General features: G+C 49.9%; 1 protein-coding gene across 5 annotated transcripts; it reads right to left on the bottom strand.

Moving 5' to 3' along the window:
• Window positions 1-1,017: 1,017 nt before the first annotated feature.
• On the bottom strand, window positions 1,018-17,822 carry LOC123141815 (uncharacterized). Of its 5 annotated transcripts, XM_044560885.1 has the most exons (7): window positions 17,688-17,822; window positions 17,410-17,481; window positions 16,937-17,017; window positions 15,700-15,774; window positions 14,746-14,853; window positions 14,088-14,132; window positions 1,018-1,113 (listed from the first exon to the last, which is right to left on the bottom strand). In XM_044560885.1, the coding sequence occupies exons 1-5, from the start codon at window positions 17,713-17,715 to the stop codon at window positions 14,795-14,797; spliced, it is 315 nt and encodes a 104-aa protein (XP_044416820.1). In that variant the 5' UTR covers window positions 17,716-17,822; the 3' UTR covers window positions 1,018-1,113; window positions 14,088-14,132; window positions 14,746-14,794. The 5 variants fall into 5 exon arrangements, 2 of the variants coding, with proteins under 2 accessions (XP_044416820.1, XP_044416819.1); XM_044560884.1 differs by lacking the exons at window positions 1,018-1,113; window positions 14,088-14,132 and adding an exon at window positions 17,118-17,196 and having other exon boundaries at window positions 14,316-14,853; XR_006470433.1 differs by lacking the exons at window positions 1,018-1,113; window positions 14,088-14,132; window positions 14,746-14,853; window positions 15,700-15,774 and adding exons at window positions 15,803-16,625; window positions 17,118-17,196.
• Window positions 17,823-19,148: the final 1,326 nt, after the last annotated feature.

The following is a 19,148-nucleotide window of genomic DNA, read 5'->3' on the forward strand; positions in this document are numbered from 1 at the left end:
TAAAGTTTACACTTAATAGACACCAATTAATTACCAAATTTATCATCATTTTTTGTGAACATTAATGAACAGCGGACTCATGGTATTGGTATGTAAGTAATTACATTTCTCCACATTAGTAATCTAACACCAAGAAAATAAATAAGCAATCATAATCATTTGTCAACATTATTTGCTCTTCTAATTTTGTAGAAAATGGTAGAAGTTCAGTTCCGGAACCATAAATAGGAAAGAGAAAGAGAAAGAGAAAGAGAAAGAAATACTAAAATATAGGGAACTTAACTATTCATCAAATCACGAGTTATGTACATAAAGAAGTAGGAACAAAACTAACCTTGAAAGAGGATTACTCGTCCTGTTTCTGGGCCCAACACCTTAATATTGTACAGTTTACCGTAAGAGCATCAGTAAGTGATACATCAACTCTGCCTACATACATGATAAAGAACTTTAATGCCATATGTGTGTGATGGAAGCAAAAAAAATGAAATAAAAAATATTGCATCTGAACCATATTGATACTAAAAGGGTAGGCACAAGCTTTGCTACATTTACCACAAACGTGATATACGGGGGCGCGGCTTGCCTCACATTGCATAGTCAAAAGCTAAATGAACATCACATTGACCGTCCCAAAGTTCACGAGAACGAAAAACTCTAATCAAACTGGTTTTCCTAAGTAGAAACATAATTGTGCATCCTTTCATCAGTTCAACAGAGATTAGAAATGCATAGACACTAATGTATACCTTTAATTAATCTTTATATTGCACGTTCTACCTATGTGCAGAAGAACAGATACCCCATGATAAAGAACACAAACCACGTGTGCATCCACAATTTCTAATTAACCTTAATTGGGGATAGTATCCAAAATAGTCGCAAATTCACTTGCAAACTACCATACACACAAAAAAATCCAGAACTGTTTCCCACAAATTCTAACACCTCAAGAAACAAAAAGGTAGAAGGAGATGAAAATGCAAGTGTTGAGATTGTACTCTTACCATGTCCTCTGGATAGTCACTGATGACATTCTTGGTTGAAAGATGTGCCTCTCACAAGGTGAAGAAAAATATACATAATTCTAACCAGCTGATTCGCCGTGTCAACATTGTGACTCCCCCGATTTGACCGTACACTAATCATGCACGCAAATGTGTACGACCAAGATCAGGGACTCACGGGAAGATATCACAACACAACTCTAAAACATAAATAAGTCATACAAGCATCATAATACAAGCCAGGGGCCTCGAGGGCTCGAATACAAGTGCTCGATCACAGACGAGTCAGCGGAAGCAACGATATCTGAGTACAGACATAAGTTAAACAAGTTTGCCTTAAGAAGGCTAGCACAAACAGGGATACAGATCGAACGAGGCGCAGGCCTCCTGCCTGGGATCCTCCTAACTACTCCTGGTCGTCGTCAGCGGCCTGCACGTAGTAGTAGGCACCTCCAGTGTCGTAGGTGTCGTCGTCGACGGTGGCGTCTGGCTCCTGAACTCCAACATCTGATTGCGACAATCCGATATAGAAAGGGGAAAAGAGGGAGAAAAGCAACCGTGAGTACTCATCCAAAGTACTCGCAAGCAAGGAGCTACACTACATATGCATGGGTATATGTGTAAAGAGGCATATCAGTGGACTGAACTGTAGAATGCCGGAATAAGAGGGGGATAGCTAGTCCTGTCGAAGGCTACGCTTCTGGACATCTCCATCTTGCAGCATGTAGAAGAGAGTAGATTGAAGTCCTCCAAGTAGCATCGCATAGCATAATCCTACCCGGCGATCCCCTCCTCGTCACCCTGTTAGAGAGCGATCACTGGGTTGTATCTGGCACTTGGAAGGGTGTATTTTATTCAGTATCCAGTTCTAGTTGTCATAAGCTCAAGGTACAACTCCGGGCCGTCCTTTTACCGAGGGACACGACTATTCGAATAGATAAACTTCCCTGCAGGGGTGCACCACATAACCCAACACGCTCGATCCCAATTGGCCGGACACACTTTCCTGGGTCATGCCCGGCCTCGTAAGATCAACACGTCGCAGCCCCACCTAAGCACAACAGAGAGGTCAGCACGCCGGTCTAACCCTATGCGCGCAGGGGTCTGGGCCCATCGCCCTATGCACACCTGCACGTTGCGTACGCGGCCGGAAGCAGACCTAGCCTAGTGGCGTTCCAGTCCAATCCGGCGCGCGCCACTCAGTCGCTGACGTCAAGAAGGCTTCGGCTGATACCACGACGTCGGGATACCCATAACTACTCCCACGTAGATGGTTAGTGCGTATAGACCAAATGGCCAGACTCAGATCAAATACCAAGATCTCGTTAAGCGTGTTAAGTATCCGCGAACGCCGACCAGGGCCAGGCCCACCTCTCACCTAGGCGGTCTCAACCTGCCCTGTCGCTCCGCCACAAAGATCCACTTGCGGGTACTCCTACGAGCCGACCCGACTTTAATCATCACATGTGTCATGTATATAGTATATAAGTACATGCCCGTGTTCACCGCCCAGGTGATCACGGCCCGATAGTATAGCACAGCAGACGGACAAGAATGTAGGGCCACTGATGGAAATCTAGCATCCTAGACTAAGCAGTAGGATAGCAGGTAAGGGGAACAACTGTAGCAACAATGACAGGCTATGCAACAGAATAGGATTCATCGAAAGCAGTAACATGCTTCACTACTCTAATGCAAGTAGTAGAGAGTAGAGTAGGCGATATCTGGTGATCAAGGGGGGGGGGGGTTGCCTGGTTGCTCTGGCAAGTAGGAGGGGTCGTCGACTCCGTAGTCGAACTGGGCAGCAGCAGTGTCGGTCTCGTAGTCTACCGGAGAGAAGAGGGGGAAGAACAGTAAATAGAATGCAAACATAAGCATGACGATGCATGACATGTCAATGAGCGGTGCTAGGGGTGTCCTAACGCGACAGTAGGTGGTACCGGTGAAGGGGGGGGAACATCCGGGAGGTATTCCCGATGTTTCGCGTTTTCGGACAGACGGACCGGAGGGGGAAAGTTGCTAGTTCGATAGGTTAGGGAGGTGTGGTGGACGAACGGACTGCGAATTCGGATTCGTCTCGTCGTTCTGAGCAACTTTCATATAGAAAACATTTTAATCCGAGTTACGGATTAAAAGATATGATTTTCTAAAGGTTTTATTAATTTCTGGAATTTAATTAATTATTTAATTAAATTCGAAATTTGGATTAATGACATCAGCATGATGTCATGCTGACATCAGCAATCAACAGGGGTTGACTAAGTCAAACTGACATGTGGGTCCAGTGGGACCCACCTGTCATTCACTATTTAGATTAATTAGGGTTTAACTAATTAATTATTATTTAATTAAATTAAACAGGATTAATTAACTTAATTAATTTATTTATTTATTTAATTTTATTAGTAAACGTTCTGGCGCTGGGGCCCGTTTGTCATTGGGCCAGGGGGTCGGGCCCAGTGGCCAGTAGCTCAGGTGGGGCTAGGCCCACCTGGCGGTGGCCCAGAGGGCGAGGCCCACTGGCAGTGGCCCAGAGGGCACTGCGGCTACGGGCGCAACGGCGTAACGGCGTCCGCCCGAACGGGACGGCGAGGGAGCGCGGCGGACGAAGGCCGTCGGGGCGCGCGCGGGCGAGGCTCGCCGGCCGGAGCAGCGCCGCAGCAGGGGCGGCAGAGGCGGCCACGTGCGGCCACGGGCGCGTACGGGGGCGAGGTGCGGGGCGAAGCCAGAGGCCAACGCCGGTGGGAGGCAACGGCGGCGCGGCTCGCGCGGGCGCGCGTCGGTGCGGTCGGGCGTGGGGAAGAAGCTGCGAGGGGGGGGCGCGGGGCGAGGCCACGGGCCTGCCCGCGACGGCGAGGGCGCGAGGACGAGGGGGGGGGGCAGGCGGGGCGTGGCCGACGCGGGCGCGCGGTCGTGGCGCGCGCGGGCGAAGGCCGTGCGGGCGCGCGTGCGTGGCCAGGCGCGGCGGGGCGCGTCTGGGCGCGCCGGAGCGCGAGCGGGGCGGCGGTGACCGAGAGGAGAGGGGCGGGCGACGGAGGCCGGTGGCCTCACCGAGGGATGCAGGGTCACGGCAGTGGGGGTCGAGGGGGAGACGGGGGCGACGGCGATGCGGTGTCGAGGTGCAGGCCGGCGAGGAGGAGGAGGCAGGCCGGCGAGGCAGTGCTCCGGCGAGGCGAGGGCGCGGGGTCGAGCGCGACGGCGACGGCCTCCTCCTCGATCCAGATCGGGGGGGGGGGAGGGAGGTGAGATATTTCGGGGGGGAGCGAGTGGTGAGGCTGTCGGTGGGGGGGCAGGGGATAAGGTGAGGGGGGTTTGGGCCGGCCGGCTGGGCCTGGGGTGGCCCAGTTGGGCCAGGTCCAGTGGGGGGGGGCTTTTGTTCTTTTTTTTTGTTCTGTTTTCTGTTTTGTTATGCCTTTTCTTTTATTTGTTTATTTCCTTTTCTGTTTATTTCATTTAAAAGTATTTAGATATTTTATAAAAATGTGTTTTCTCCACCATAATTACCAGTGTAATATTTGGCACCCACTGAACATTTCTGTTTGAATTTTTGAAAACTTTTATTTTCCACTTTAATTATGTTTGAAGTTTGAACTAGGAGTTTGACAAGGGTGTGGTTCAAATGTGATCAAGCCCTGTTTAGCAACATGATTAGCTTAATCACAGGGGGTTACTTTAGCATGATTCTCAGGGTGTTACAAATCTCCTCCACTACAAAATCTCGTCCCGAGATTTAGGAGGTAGAAGGAAACAGTGCGGGGTATTCTTCGCGCAGACGATCCTCTCGTTCCCAAGTGGCCTCATCTTCAGAATGGTGCGACCACTGGACTTTGAGAAATTTGATCGCCTTCTGACGTGTGCGGCGTTCAGCTTGGTCGAGAATGCGGACCGGATGCTCCTTATAGGAGAGGTCTTGCTGCAATTCGAGCACTTCGTGATCCACAGCTCGGATTGGATCCTTGAAGCAACGGCGGAGCTGTGACACATGGAACACATCGTGAACCTGAGAAAGGTTCGGCGGTAGCTCCAGTTGGTATGCCACTTTTCCACGCCTTTCGAGAATAGTGAATGGGCCAATATAGCGAGGAGCTAGTTTGCCCTTGATCCCGAAGCGGTGAGCACCCTTCATAGGTGTGACTCGAAGATAAGCCTTTTCGCCAGGTTGATAGACCATGTCTTTATGATGACGGTCATACTGACTCTTCTGACGTGACTGAGCAGTCTTGAGATTCTCACGAATAATGCGGACTTGTTCTTCGGCATCTTGGATAATATCCGGACCGAAGAGTGGACGTTCCCCAGTTTCTGACCAGTTCAGAGGGGTTCGGCACTTTCGTCCATATAACACTTCGAAGGGGGCCATCTTCAGACTAGCTTGATAGCTATTATTATAAGAGAACTCAGCATACGGGAGAGATTCCTCCCATTTCTTGCCGAAGGAAATAACACAAGCTCGAAGCATATCTTCGAGAACTTGGTTGACGCGTTCAACTTGCCCTTGCGATTGAGGATGAAACGCTGTACTGAATGACAGATGAGTTCCCATAGCTTCTTGGAAAGTTGCCCAGAATCTTGAAGTGAATAAGCTGCCACGGTCTGAGCTGATAACCAATGGAATACCGTGGAGTGAAACAATCCTGAACATATAGAGCGTTGCCAACTGGCTAGCAGTGATCGTTTCTTTGACTGCCAGAAAATGTGCAACTTTGGAAAGTCGGTCAATGACGACAAGAATAGCATCATTACCTTTCTGTGATTTGGGAAATCCAGTGACGAAGTCCATCTCAACATGGTCCCATTTCCATTCAGGAATAGAGATAGGTGCAGAGTTCCAGCAGGCCTTTGATGTTCTGCTTTGATACGACGGCAAACGTCACATTCAGCAACATAACGAGCAATGTCTTGCTTCATATTAGACCACCAGAATCTCTGACGGATGTCTTGGTACATCTTTGTACTACCAGGATGGATACATAGAGGCGTATCATGACCTTCTTTCATAACTTCCTGTGTCATATCCAGGTTTTTCTCTGCGCATGGCACCACTAGGCGGCCCTTGAAGTATAAGGTGCCATCTTCAGCAATGGTGAAGAATGAGGGCTTTCCTTCTGCGAGGTAGCGCTTAATCTTGTGGGCTTCAGAGTCATACCCCTGTAGCCTTTTGATGCTGTCCTCGAGATCTGGTTTAGCAACTAGGGTATTGAGGGAACCCTGGGTAACAATGTGGAGGTTCACCTTGCCAAATTGTTTAGGAGGGGGAGCGAGTGCACCCGGAGGAACAATATGGAGGTTCAGCTTCCTGAATTCTTCAAAAAGCGAGGGCTGAACTTTATGAACCTGGAGGTGGTTGCAGTAAGACTTGCGGCTCAAGGCATCAGCCATTACATTAGCCTTGCCTGGAGTATAGGAAATACCCAAGTCAAAGTCTGCAACAAGCTCCATCCATCTCTGCTGACGGAGGTTCAGATCTGGCTGAGTAAACAGATACTTCAGACTTTGGTGGTCAGTGAAGATCTCGCAATGATTACCGAGAAGGTAATGTCGCCACTGCTTCAGCGCATGAATGACAGCAGCAAGTTCGAGGTCGTGAACTGGGTAGTTCTCTTCGTGAGGGCGCAATTGTCGAGAGGCATAAGCAATCACTTTGCGGTCTTGCATTAGGACACAGCCTAATCCTTGACGGGAAGCGTCGCAATAGATGACGAAGTCCTTCTTAGTATCAGGTGGAGCTAGAACTGGGGCAGAAGTCAACTTGTCTTTGAGTGCTTGGAAACTTTCCTGACATTTGTCTGTCCATTGGAACTTGACACCCTTATGCAACAGGGTAGTCAGAGGCCTGGCGATCTTAGAGAAGTTCTCGACAAATCGACGGCAATAGCTGGCGAGACCGAGAAAACTTCTGACTTGCTTAACGTTCTTGGGAGGAGTCCAATCAAGAATAGCCTGAACTCGCTCGGGGTTGACGGCAATACCATCCTTAGAGATGACATGCCCAAGATAGGTTACTTCGGGTAGCCAGAATTCACATTTAGAGAACTTGGCATATAGTTGATGTTCTCGTAGCTTTTCCAGCACAAGTCGAAGATGTTCAGCATGTTCTTCTTCGTTCTTGGAGAATACCAGGATATCATCCAGATAAACCACGACGAACTTGTCGAGGTAATCCATGAATATGTAGTTCATCAGACGAGAGAAGGTGGCTGGAGCATTGGTTAAACCGAAAGACATGACGGTGTACTCGTATGAACCATAGCGAGTCACGAAGGCGGTCTTTGGGATATCCTCTTCGCGAACACGGATCTGGTGGTAGCCCAACCTCAAGTCGAGCTTAGAGAACACTGACGAACCCGCCAGTTGATCATACAGATCATTGATCCGAGGAAGAGGGTATTTATTCTGAATGGTAGCTTGGTTTATAGGACGGTAGTCTTGAACTAACCGGTTTGTCCCATCCTTCTTCTTGACAAAGAGAGAAGGTGCTCCCCAAGGAGAGCAACTTGGGCGAATGAATCCTTTGCGAAGAGACTTGTCGATTTCCTCCTTAAGCTCAAGGAGTTCATGCGGCGGCATTTTGTAGGGTCGCTTGGCTATAGGAGTGGTGCCTGGTTTCAAGTCGATGATGAATTCGACAGCTCTAGCAGGGGGAATCCCTGGAAGTTCTTCAGGGAAGACGTCGAGGAATTCACGCACGACGGGAATATTTTCAATGCCCTCGAGTGGTGCAGCGTTCAATGCATTCAATGCATAGAGCCTTGCCTCGGCATTTTGCACCAGATTAGCTTGGTAAGCAACTATTTCATCTGAAGGGTGTAGCAGATGGACGGTTTTAGTGGCGCAAACTATAGAAGCAGTATGCGCTTTCAACCAATCCATACCCAAGATGAGGTCGATGTTAGACGTCTTCAGGATAATGGGAGAGGCATAGAATTCCAGCCCTTCGATTTCCACGGGGACATCGATGCCAACCAAGGAGGTTTGACACTGTCCCACGGGGGTTTTGACCAATACAGAGGTGTTCATCTCCTCGCATTTAACGTCGTGCTTGTATGCAAAATCTTCTGACATGAATGAATGCGATGCACCTGTATCAAATAAAACGGATGCTGGTACTGAATTTACGAGGAGTGTACCCATCACAGTAGCAGGCTGGTCTTGAGCTTCGTTGAGATCAACGTGGTTGGCATGAGCACGACCATAAGACTTAGCATTGTTGTTGCGGGGCTGATTGTTACCACGGCCAGTTGCTGGAAGGGCCAGTTGATTCTGGTTCTGGTTGCATTCTTTAGCACGGTGCCCTGGTTGACCACACCTGAAGCACAAGCCATTATTCGGAGTGGGAACAGGAGCTTGGGATGGTGGAGCTGGAAGTCTTGACTGCCTGGACGGTGGTGTAGGCAGACGAGGGGCAGCATAGGTCTGCTTTGGGGCAGAAGCATTTGGACGATACATGCTGTTCGGGATCCATATCTTACGCTTCTGTGAGGGCGGGCCCGAAGATGAGCCCGTGTCACGGTTGCGCCTGTGTGAGCTCTGGTATTCCTGCAGACCAGTTTCAACATTGATGGCCTTGTTCACCAAGGTGGCGAAATCAGCAAAGTCATGCACTAGAAGTGCGAGCTTGATGTCAGCTTGAAGGCCATCACGGAACTTCTCCTGTCTGCGTGCATCAGTTGCAATGTCTTCTTCAGCATAGCGGGACAAGTCCAGAAACTCCCGCTGATAAGCTTCGACAGTTTTGTTGCCTTGGGTGAGGTTGCGGAACTCACGCTTCTTCCGGTCCATGACTCCCTGAGGAATGAAGCGGGCACGGAAAGCAGCTTGGAAGTCTGGCCAGGTGATGATTGTTCCAGCTGGCAGAGTACGCCTGTGGCTGTCCCACCATTGAGCTGCGGGTCCCTTCAAGAAGAAGGAAGCAAAATTGACATAGCTGGCAGGGGCTACATCAGCAGACTCCAACTCATAGGTGATGTCACGGAGCCAGTCATCAGCATCCAGAGGCTGAGTTGAGCTGCGGTAGATGGTTGGGTTGAGGCGTATGAAATCTTGAAGAGTCACTTGAGCTGGCTGTTGGTTCATATTGGGGCGAGGAAACTGAGCCATCATATTTTCCATGAATTGGCGGTTCAGTTCAAACTGTTGGATCATACCAGCCATGTACTCAGGTGGTGGTGGGGCATCGCCACCACGACCACGACCACCTGGTCTAACCATCCTGCTAATATATAACAGGGGTAGTTCAGCATTGAGAAAATTTGCAATGACAAGAATCATTCATGATGAAACATGCACAATGAATGGAGCACGATAGCTACTACATAGTAGTCGGCATAACTTACAAAAGGGGCCATGCATAGAGTTCAGTACATAGACTAAAACATCATAGGCGGCACACAGGCTCGCGGCGACTGCAACTAATACTACAAGCAAGCCTACATCAGTCCCAAGAGGTACTGTGGAGGTAATCGTAGCCCGACAGCTGGTAGTGAGGTAACGGATAATCCTCCACGTCAGCAGACTGGGGGCCGCGGATACTCAGGTGTAGAGCCCGGTGCTCAGGTGGCAGAAAAGGACCAAGTGCGGGAGAGTAGCCTCCCACCTCTGGCCAACCAACACCGTGGGGCATCACGGTCCTGGCTGGGTAGATCGCAGCACGCGGTACCTGTCCAGACCGGACAAAGGGGTGCAGCAGCGTCAGAGCACGGTAAAGGTGCTGACGGGTGGTGTACATCTCGTGGCGAAGAGCTCGGTTAGCTCGATCCAGCCCATCAGCATGCAGAACCAGGTGCTGATGGTAGAAGGGCTCCCGGGTGACAGTGGAGTAGGCAGCAGTATAGTATCCCTCCGTACCAACATCAGAGGCGATAGCAATGTGCCTGAAAGGGGAGGTGTCCAACTCCTGATACTCTCCACGAAGACGTGTCAGAGCAGCATAGGCTGCATCGTGGACAGCCATATCGATGGTCACACCAACACCATGTGCGGTGTGCAGCACAGTAGTGGAGTCGTACTCCCGAGAGTAGAGGTGGACGATGGCACGGTACTGCTCCTGGTTAAAGTCCTGGAACTCCTCGTAGACGGTGAACTCAGGGTGCCAGCGATAACCCAGATAGGTCATCATCTCAGCTAGCACCGCAGGTGATCCCGAGGCACCAATGGCCATCGTGTGGCGAACGACCTGCCTCGTGGGTTCCATCTGAAAGCAAAGACGTTTCAAAGGAGTCAAATGACAGTGTGTGCATTGTTCAAAATACTATTCTAAGAAACAACTATGGCTTATCCATCTTTGGGGTGAACGCGGTCACGGGATCCTAGTGTTAGAGTTAGTAAAGTCGTTTAACCCGAGTAGAAGAGAGTTCAGAGTCCCAGAGTAAAGGTCGAGGAGTAAAAGATCCTAGTACCACCCAATGGCGACGTGGGCCCGTAAGCCGCACAGCCATGTTAGTAAAAGTTTTGCAAGGACTAGACTCGACTTCGGCCAAGGAGTGTGGAAGGGGGGTTCCTACAGGCAGTCGGCTCTGATACCAACTTGTGACGCCCCCGATTTGACCGTACACTAATCATGCACGCAAATGTGTACGATCAAGATCAGGGACTCACGGGAAGATATCACAACACAACTCTAAAACATAAATAAGTCATACAAGCATCATAATACAAGCCAGGGGCCTCGAGGGCTCGAATACAAGTGCTCGATCATAGACGAGTCAGCGGAAGCAACAATATCTGAGTACAGACATAAGTTAACAAGTTTGCCTTAAGAAGGCTAGCACAAAAGTAGCAACGATCGAAAAGGCAAGGCCTCCTGCCTGGGACCTCCTAACTACTCCTGGTCGTCGTCAGCGGCCTGCACGTAGTAGTAGGCACCTCCAGTGTCGTAGGTGTCGTCGTCGACGGTGGCGTCTGGCTCCTGAACTCCAACATCTGATTGCGACAATCCGATATAGAAAGGGGAAAAGAGGGAGAAAAGCAACCGTGAGTACTCATCCAAAGTACTCGCAAGCAAGGAGCTACACTACATATGCATGGGTATATGTGTAAAGAGGCATATCAGTGGACTGAACTGCAGAATGCCGGAATAAGAGGGGGATAGCTAGTCCTGTCGAAGACTACGCTTCTGGACATCTCCATCTTGCAGCATGTAGAAGAGAGTAGATTGAAGTCCTCCAAGTAGCATCGCATAGCATAATCCTACCCGGCGATCCCCTCCTCGTCACCCTGTTAGAGAGCGATCACCGGGTTGTATCTGGCACTTGGAAGGGTGTATTTTATTCAGTATCCAGTTCTAGTTGTCATAAGCTCAAGGTACAACTCCGGGTCGTCCTTTTACCGAGGGACACGGCTATTCGAATAGATAAACTTCCCTGCAGGGGTGCACCACATAACCCAACACGCTCGATCCCAATTGGCCGGACACACTTTCCTGGGTCATGCCCGGCCTCGTAAGATCAACACGTCGCAGCCCCACCTAAGCACAACAGAGAGGTCAGCACGCCGGTCTAACCCTATGCGCGCAGGGGTCTGGGCCCATCGCCCTATGCACACCTGCACGTTGCGTACGCGGCCGGAAGCAGACCTAGCCTAGTGGCGTTCCAGTCCAATCCGGCGCGCGCCACTCAGTCGCTGACGTCAAGAAGGCTTCGGCTGATACCACGACGTCGGGATACCCATAACTACTCCCACGTAGATGGTTAGTGCGTATAGACCAAATGGCCAGACTCAGATCAAATACCAAGATCTCGTTAAGCGTGTTAAGTATCCGCGAACGCCGACCAGGGCCAGGCCCACCTCTCACCTAGGCGGTCTCAACCTGCCCTGTCGCTCCGCCACAAAGATCCACTTGCGGGTACTCCTACGAGCCGACCCGACTTTAATCATCACATGTGTCATGTATATAGTATATAAGTACATGCCCGTGTTCACCGCCCAGGTGATCACGGCCCGATAGTATAGCACAGCAGACGGACAAGAATGTAGGGCCACTGATGGAAATCTAGCATCCTAGACTAAGCAGTAGGATAGCAGGTAAGGGGAACAACTGTAGCAACAATGACAGGCTATGCAACAGAATAGGATTCATCGAAAGCAGTAACATGCTTCACTACTCTAATGCAAGTAGTAGAGAGTAGAGTAGGCGATATCTGGTGATCAAGGGGGGGGGTTGCCTGGTTGCTCTGGCAAGTAGGAGGGGTCGTCGACTCCGTAGTCGAACTGGGCAGCAGCAGTGTCGGTCTCGTAGTCTACCGGAGAGAAGAGGGGGAAGAACAGTAAATAGAATGCAAACATAAGCATGACGATGCATGACATGTCAATGAGCGGTGCTAGGGGTGTCCTAACGCGACAGTAGGTGGTACCGGTGAAGGGGGGGGAACATCCGGGAGGTATTCCCGATGTTTCGCGTTTTCGGACAGACGGACCGGAGGGGGAAAGTTGCTAGTTCGATAGGTTAGGGAGGTGTGGTGGACGAACGGACTGCGTATTCGGATTCGTCTCGTCGTTCTGAGCAACTTTCATATAGAAAACATTTTAATCCGAGTTACGGATTAAAAGATATGATTTTCTAAAGGTTTTATTAATTTCTGGAATTTAATTAATTATTTAATTAAATTCGAAATTTGGATTAATGACATCAGCAGTCAACAGGGGTTGACTAAGTCAAACTGACATGTGGGTCCAGTGGGACCCACCTGTCATTCACTATTTAGATTAATTAGGGTTTAACTAATTAATTATTATTTAATTAAATTAAACAGGATTAATTAACTTAATTAATTTATTTATTTATTTAATTTTATTAGTAAACGTTCTGGCGCTGGGGGCCCGTTTGTCATTGGGCCAGGGGGTCGGGCCCAGTGGCCAGTAGCTCAGGTGGGGCTAGGCCCACCTGGCGGTGGCCCAGAGGGCGAGGCCCACTGGCAGTGGCCCAGAGGGCACTGCGGCTACGGGCGCAACGGCGTAACGGCGTCCGCCCGAACGGGACGGCGAGGGAGCGCGGCGGACGAAGGCCGTCGGGGCGCGCGCGGGCGAGGCTCGCCGGCCGGAGCAGCGCCGCAGCAGGGGGCGGCAGAGGCGGCCACGTGCGGCCACGGGCGCGTACGGGGGCGAGGTGCGGGGCGAAGCCAGAGGCCAACACCGGTGGGAGGCAACGGCGGCGCGGCTCGCGCGGGCGCGCGTCGGTGCGGTCGGGCGTGGGGAAGAAGCTGCGAGGGGGGGCGCGGGGCGAGGCCACGGGCCTGCCCGCGACGGCGAGGGCGCGAGGACGAGGGGGGGCAGGCGGGGCGTGGCCGACGCGGGCGCGCGGTCGTGGCGCGCGCGGGCGAAGGCCGTGCGGGCGCGCGTGCGTGGCCAGGCGCGGCGGGGCACGTCTGGGCGCGCCGGAGCGCGAGCGGGGCGGCGGTGACCGAGAGGAAAGGGGCGGGCGACGGAGGCCGGTGGCCTCACCGAGGGATGCAGGGTCACGGCAGTGGGGGTCGAGGGGGAGACGGGGGCGACGGCGATGCGGTGTCGAGGTGCAGGCCGGCGAGGAGGAGGAGGCAGGCCGGCGAGGCAGTGCTCCGGCGAGGCGAGGGCGCGGGGTCGAGCGCGACGGCGACGGCCTCCTCCTCGATCCAGATCGGGGGGAGGGAGGTGAGATATTTCGGGGGGGAGCGAGTGGTGAGGCTGTCGGTGGGGGGGGGGGCAGGGGATAAGGTGAGGGGGGTTTGGGCCGGCCGGCTGGGCCTGGGGTGGCCCAGTTGGGCCAGGTCCAGTGGGGGGGCTTTTGTTCTTTTTTTTTGTTCTGTTTTCTGTTTTTTATGCCTTTTCTTTTATTTGTTTATTTCCTTTTCTGTTTATTTCATTTAAAAGTATTTAGATATTTTATAAAAATGTGTTTTCTCCACCATAATTACCAGTGTAATATTTGGCACCCACTGAACATTTCTGTTTGAATTTTTGAAAACTTTTATTTTCCACTTTAATTATGTTTGAAGTTTGAACTAGGAGTTTGACAAGGGTGTGGTTCAAATGTGATCAAGCCCTGTTTAGCAACATGATTAGCTTAATCACAGGGGGTTACTTTAGCATGATTCTCAGGGTGTTACAAACATGATATAAATGGAAGTGAGCCATAACAACTTCTAGTATATATACCTGAACACACATGAAATGAATGAAACTTCAGAGAAACATATCAAATCAATTTGAAAGTAGCAATCGTTGTCTAAACATCTCAAATAAATCATAAGTCAAAAAAGATGTTCTCCTTATCACCATGTTCTAATCATGAAGGAGTTTAACATCTCCACTCTATCATTCAGCCTAAAGATAAAAAAGAACTGATGCGGGAAGGAACTAAAATAAACATTCCGGGAACAGGTTGGGCAAAGAAGCGAAGCGTGCCTAAGTTGTGCCATCCATTGTAAAAAAATACCGAGCTTTTGAAATAAAAATAGGACTCCCCTGCATAATGTCGCATCTCGCAATCCAATCTGGTCGAACCACAATATGTTATCAAGTCACAAAGCCAATCAAGACACCTAACTGTAATGGTCGGAAATATAAGCTAAGGAACCATATGTATCAGCCAAATTGTTCATCAGCGTAATACATCATATATTTAGATGAAGCAAACTAACAACAGAATAAAAATCCTCCCAAGTTCGTTGCTCATATGCATTTACCAAAAAAAGATGTGATTGTGCCCAGATTACGTCCATGATCCAGAAAGTTGAGGATTGGGAGGGAGGAATGAGAGAAACAGGACCTGCGCCACAAGCATCGTAGATCCAGACTTTGAATGATAATCTGCCTGATTAACATGCCCTCTTGCATGCACTTCCAGCCTTTGATCTCCCAGCAGGGCCCGGGATCTCTGAATAACACAGTATATAATATAGTGAGTAGATACCAACAAACATACCCACATATACACACATGAATGATTACGTAGAAAGAAATATTGCAGGGAATGTCATGATGCACACGAACTATGTCTTTCATCCAAGATAGTCTGACTGTAATTTTAGGACGATAATTGAGATGCCTGAAATAAAGCTTTCTCCATTCGTAATAATATTTCTCCCAGAAATATTACAGTCAGGCTATCTTGGAATAATTACATGACGGGGGCATCAACTCATCATCATACCAAACTAAAGGAGAAAAATGGAAGAACAAAAAAAATATTTTTGAGTAATTACTACCTAGAATATCATGATAGTAATTTCGATTATCCCTTGGTGCTGAACTATTTCCATTCTACAATGGATTCATGACCAAAGACCCCTTGCCAACAAAACCGAGAGCAAAGCTAAAAAATGACAAGAGCATTGGCAGTACTTCCAGCAACATAAATCACACTATTGTTGCATACCCTGTTCTAACTTTCAGCTGCTCTCCATACATGACTAATTCAGGCAATTAGATGGGAACTTAACTAAATAAACAACTTAACCTAGCAGACTATAGAACCTGAATTAATATTACGACAAACTAAATGCAAACGAAGTTATATTGGCAGCAGAACAGCTACAGTGGTTCCAGTTTCAGGTCAAAGCATTAGTAAGTACATGAAATCTAACGCGAAGATGTTTCAGGTCATATCATAGGAACAAATGAAATCTAACGCGAATGTTCAGGTCATATCATATGAACAAATTAACTCAGTTATTTACTTATGCCACACACATGTTGTTGTGTTTGTCTTGCAGGAACTTACTGTTGGCTGGGGGTGGTAATATAGCTTGCTCAAGCTCCGGATCGACATACTCTTCTTCAACCTTTGCAACCATATCTACGAGTAAGGTGAACGACACATGTTAATATCAAATTTAGTCAATAAGGCACATTTCAATATGCATGAACATTCTATCTGTCGTACTAACTGATCTCGCCCGCACCATTAGCCTGCTCATCGGGCTCACTATTCATGTTGTTTACAACGCAATCAGTGGCTGCCACTTCACCCGTGCCAACCTCTAGAAGGGGGCTCCCAAATAAATGGTAGCAAGATTGAAACTAGCCAGTGCCCAATGCTAATTGAAACTAAATGAAATCTAACGCGAAGATGCTCACTGAATTTCTATTTCAGCTACTGCTATGTCATCACTTGAACTGGAGCCATCATTATATATGCATCTCATAAATCCATCCGGATGAATGCTTCTAATCGACAATTATCGTTCTAATTTTGCTACTTACTCATTGTATTTGATCCTAGCCCTTATTCCCTGTTATTAGGATTCAGTATGTGAAAAGTGGATCAGCGCTACAATTATTTTAAAGCATCGGCTATCCACGCCACACTGCCTACATCGTGTTTACTAGGGGCAATGTGGTTGAACAGAACAACATCCTGTTCTGCCTGTACAATCTTATGGCCCTTTTCTTCCTGCACATCTACAAGACAAGAGCAGACCAAATGTGAACATTGGGGATTAGAGAGAGCAATGGGGAGGAGAAGATGGACCATGTCAAGCACACTGAAGAGTTGCCTCCCAGGCAAGAGAAGCACGGGGAGGAGAGGATATACATGGGGTCGGCACTGAGCAGGTAGACGCAGGCGATGAAGAACAGGGAGCCGCAGCAGCGTCCGCAGCAGGCCACCGCTGCCGCTCCTGATGGCTCAGCCACCCTTCATGGCTACTATATGTACAGATAAAGGGGTATTACTTATCCAGAAAGCTATACCTTGCATAAATACACACTGGCATTTGCCACGTAGGTCTAGCAAGCTAGCAATGAACCATATGCCTATCTACTATAAATAGTGTCCTTTAAATCTGATTACACGACCCAAGCAAGATCGCAATCCTCTCTCTCTCTCTCTAATATATTTGGAGGAACAAGATTTTCCACGAACAGAAAGACAGGAACCTGAATTCAACAACACAAAGACACAACGCGAAAGACACAAGATGATTCTTGCACAAATCTGAAACTTGATGCACACTCACATTCAGTAAATCTGAAACAAGACGATGCCACCGCCGGCGCCGCTGCCGAGTGCAACATCAGGACCGCCGAGTAGGTTCTCCCTAAAATTAGTCCCAAAGAGTTGGTTCAACAAGGTACTCTTTCCTCCTCAAAATAAAAAGCACAATTAATCTTATGCCAACTAAATTCTGAAGCACGTACTGTAGATTTGTGATAAAGGGCAGGAAGTCCACAACTCACGCATATCATCCAAGAGTACATGTTTAAGCTCAGTATTAGACTGTCAGACAAATGATGAAAATACACATTTTACAGAATATACACATCGTCGTACATAGGAGGTTCAGACTTCAAACATTCGTAATATCAAAGATATAATGATTCATCAGTGAATGCACACCCTTGTGCCATATAAAGCTCACACATTTTCAGCCCACACAAACAGAAAAGAAGGCGTTGAAAACTGAAGCGACCATGTGGGGGTGTTGCTTACCCGAGGAGCCATCGAGCTGTCGACCATGGATGCCCTGGTTGTCGTCCTCATCCACGGAGGGTGCCTGCAGCTCTGAATATATCAAACAAACAAGTAAGTAATCTGGAGGTGATAGTAGATACGGAACATAATCTTTCCCATGATATGATACAAGAGTATAATCGAAGCACATCAAGCACTACACACATAGCCATGAAACAGAGCATATAGTACCACCTACCTAGAGCAGCACAAGAGAAAGAGATGAAGCCAGAGGTAGGAGATGTGGGATCACTCACCGGAGAGGGAGGATGTGCGCGTCGTCATCTTGGTCCTTGTGGATGGCGTCCATGGATTGGAAGTGGGGTGACTTGAGAATCCACTCCCTTGAGATGGCTTGTTGTTGCCTGGTGAGGTCCGTCCATGGAGAAGAGAGAAGCTTCATGAGCAGTTGAGCACACACACACACACACACACACAAAAGATAAGAGAAGGAGGATCTGGAATGTGAAACGGCCATGGGGATGGGGGTGCTTACCCGAGCAAGGAGTCGTGGAGGGGAAGGAGCACAGCAGGGTGAGACCATAGCGGCTCAGGTCAACGACGGCGCGTCGATGCCGCCGTGGATCTGGGCGCTGTCTCACCTCTCGCGCTCCGGGGGCGGGCGGTGGTTCCCCTTCTCGCCCCTGCACACGAGCATGCGGTGCGGCGGCAGCTGCTGGGCAAAGAAGATGACGGCGGCGTGGGGCTGGGTTTGGAGGGAGAGAGAGAAAGGTGAGGGCGCGGCGCGCGTGCGGGAGGAGGAGAAGGAGGACCGGCGGGGGATGCGGCGCAGGAAGGACCGTCCATGGCCGCCGCGGCGGGCAGGGCGGGACGGCGGGGCCGCGGTCATTGGCCACGGCCACGACGAGCGGGATGGGCGGGGCGGTGGGGCGGGCGAGACGGCGGGGCGGCGGGACGGGCGAGACGGCAGGGCAGGGCGAGCGAGGCGGCGGGGCGAGCGGCTAGGGTTCTACGGGGAGCTGGTGAGATTTTATACCCTATAATGAAATGACTAAAATGCCCTCGGCGTGGCACGAGAATTACAGGCGGTGGCACGAGATCTTTTACAGCGTGAGGTAACTATTCATTGTAGCAGTGTTACCGGGTCGATCCGACGGCCGAGGTCCTCCACTGGCCCGATCTGACGGCTGAAAACGCATCAAACAAGAGATCCGACGGTCAGAAATCGCTAAGCTATGAGGAGGTCCACGTTCTGCCTGGATACTTATATCAGGATGTCGCTGGCTTTTTTGTCGTGCTTTTTCACTCGGCTGACACGAGATATATCGGGGTGTGAGCGTTGGTTGCTCGGTGAACTGGGCCGTCGGGTCTGCCCCGTGAAAGGATGCCCAGGGACTGTTCATGGCTTATGCGTGTCGGGGCATGCCAAGTCGATGATCTTCATGGGCGTTTCAGTCTTTTCCTTAAGACGGTTGCGATTTCGTATAATTTCATTGTTTTGTGCTGCACGTCGGGTGCCGCGCACATTAGGCTTCCTTTCACTTCACTTTGCTCCTGTCGGCAGCGAGCATGGCCTAGAGGTGGACATTCTTCAGTGCGATGGTCGACACACGCATGGGCCACGAGTGCATTCAAAAAGCCATCACCGTGGAGGCCGGTGTGGGCAGCAGGCAACGCAGCGCCTAAGCGCGTGGGTTGGAGGCGTATGGAAGGTCGCCCGTTGGCTCCATGGCAACAGTGGTCTCGTTGAGGAAGGC

Source organism: Triticum aestivum, chromosome 6D (assembly GCF_018294505.1).
Source record: "Triticum aestivum cultivar Chinese Spring chromosome 6D, IWGSC CS RefSeq v2.1, whole genome shotgun sequence".
NCBI lineage: Eukaryota > Viridiplantae > Streptophyta > Magnoliopsida > Poales > Poaceae > Triticum > Triticum aestivum.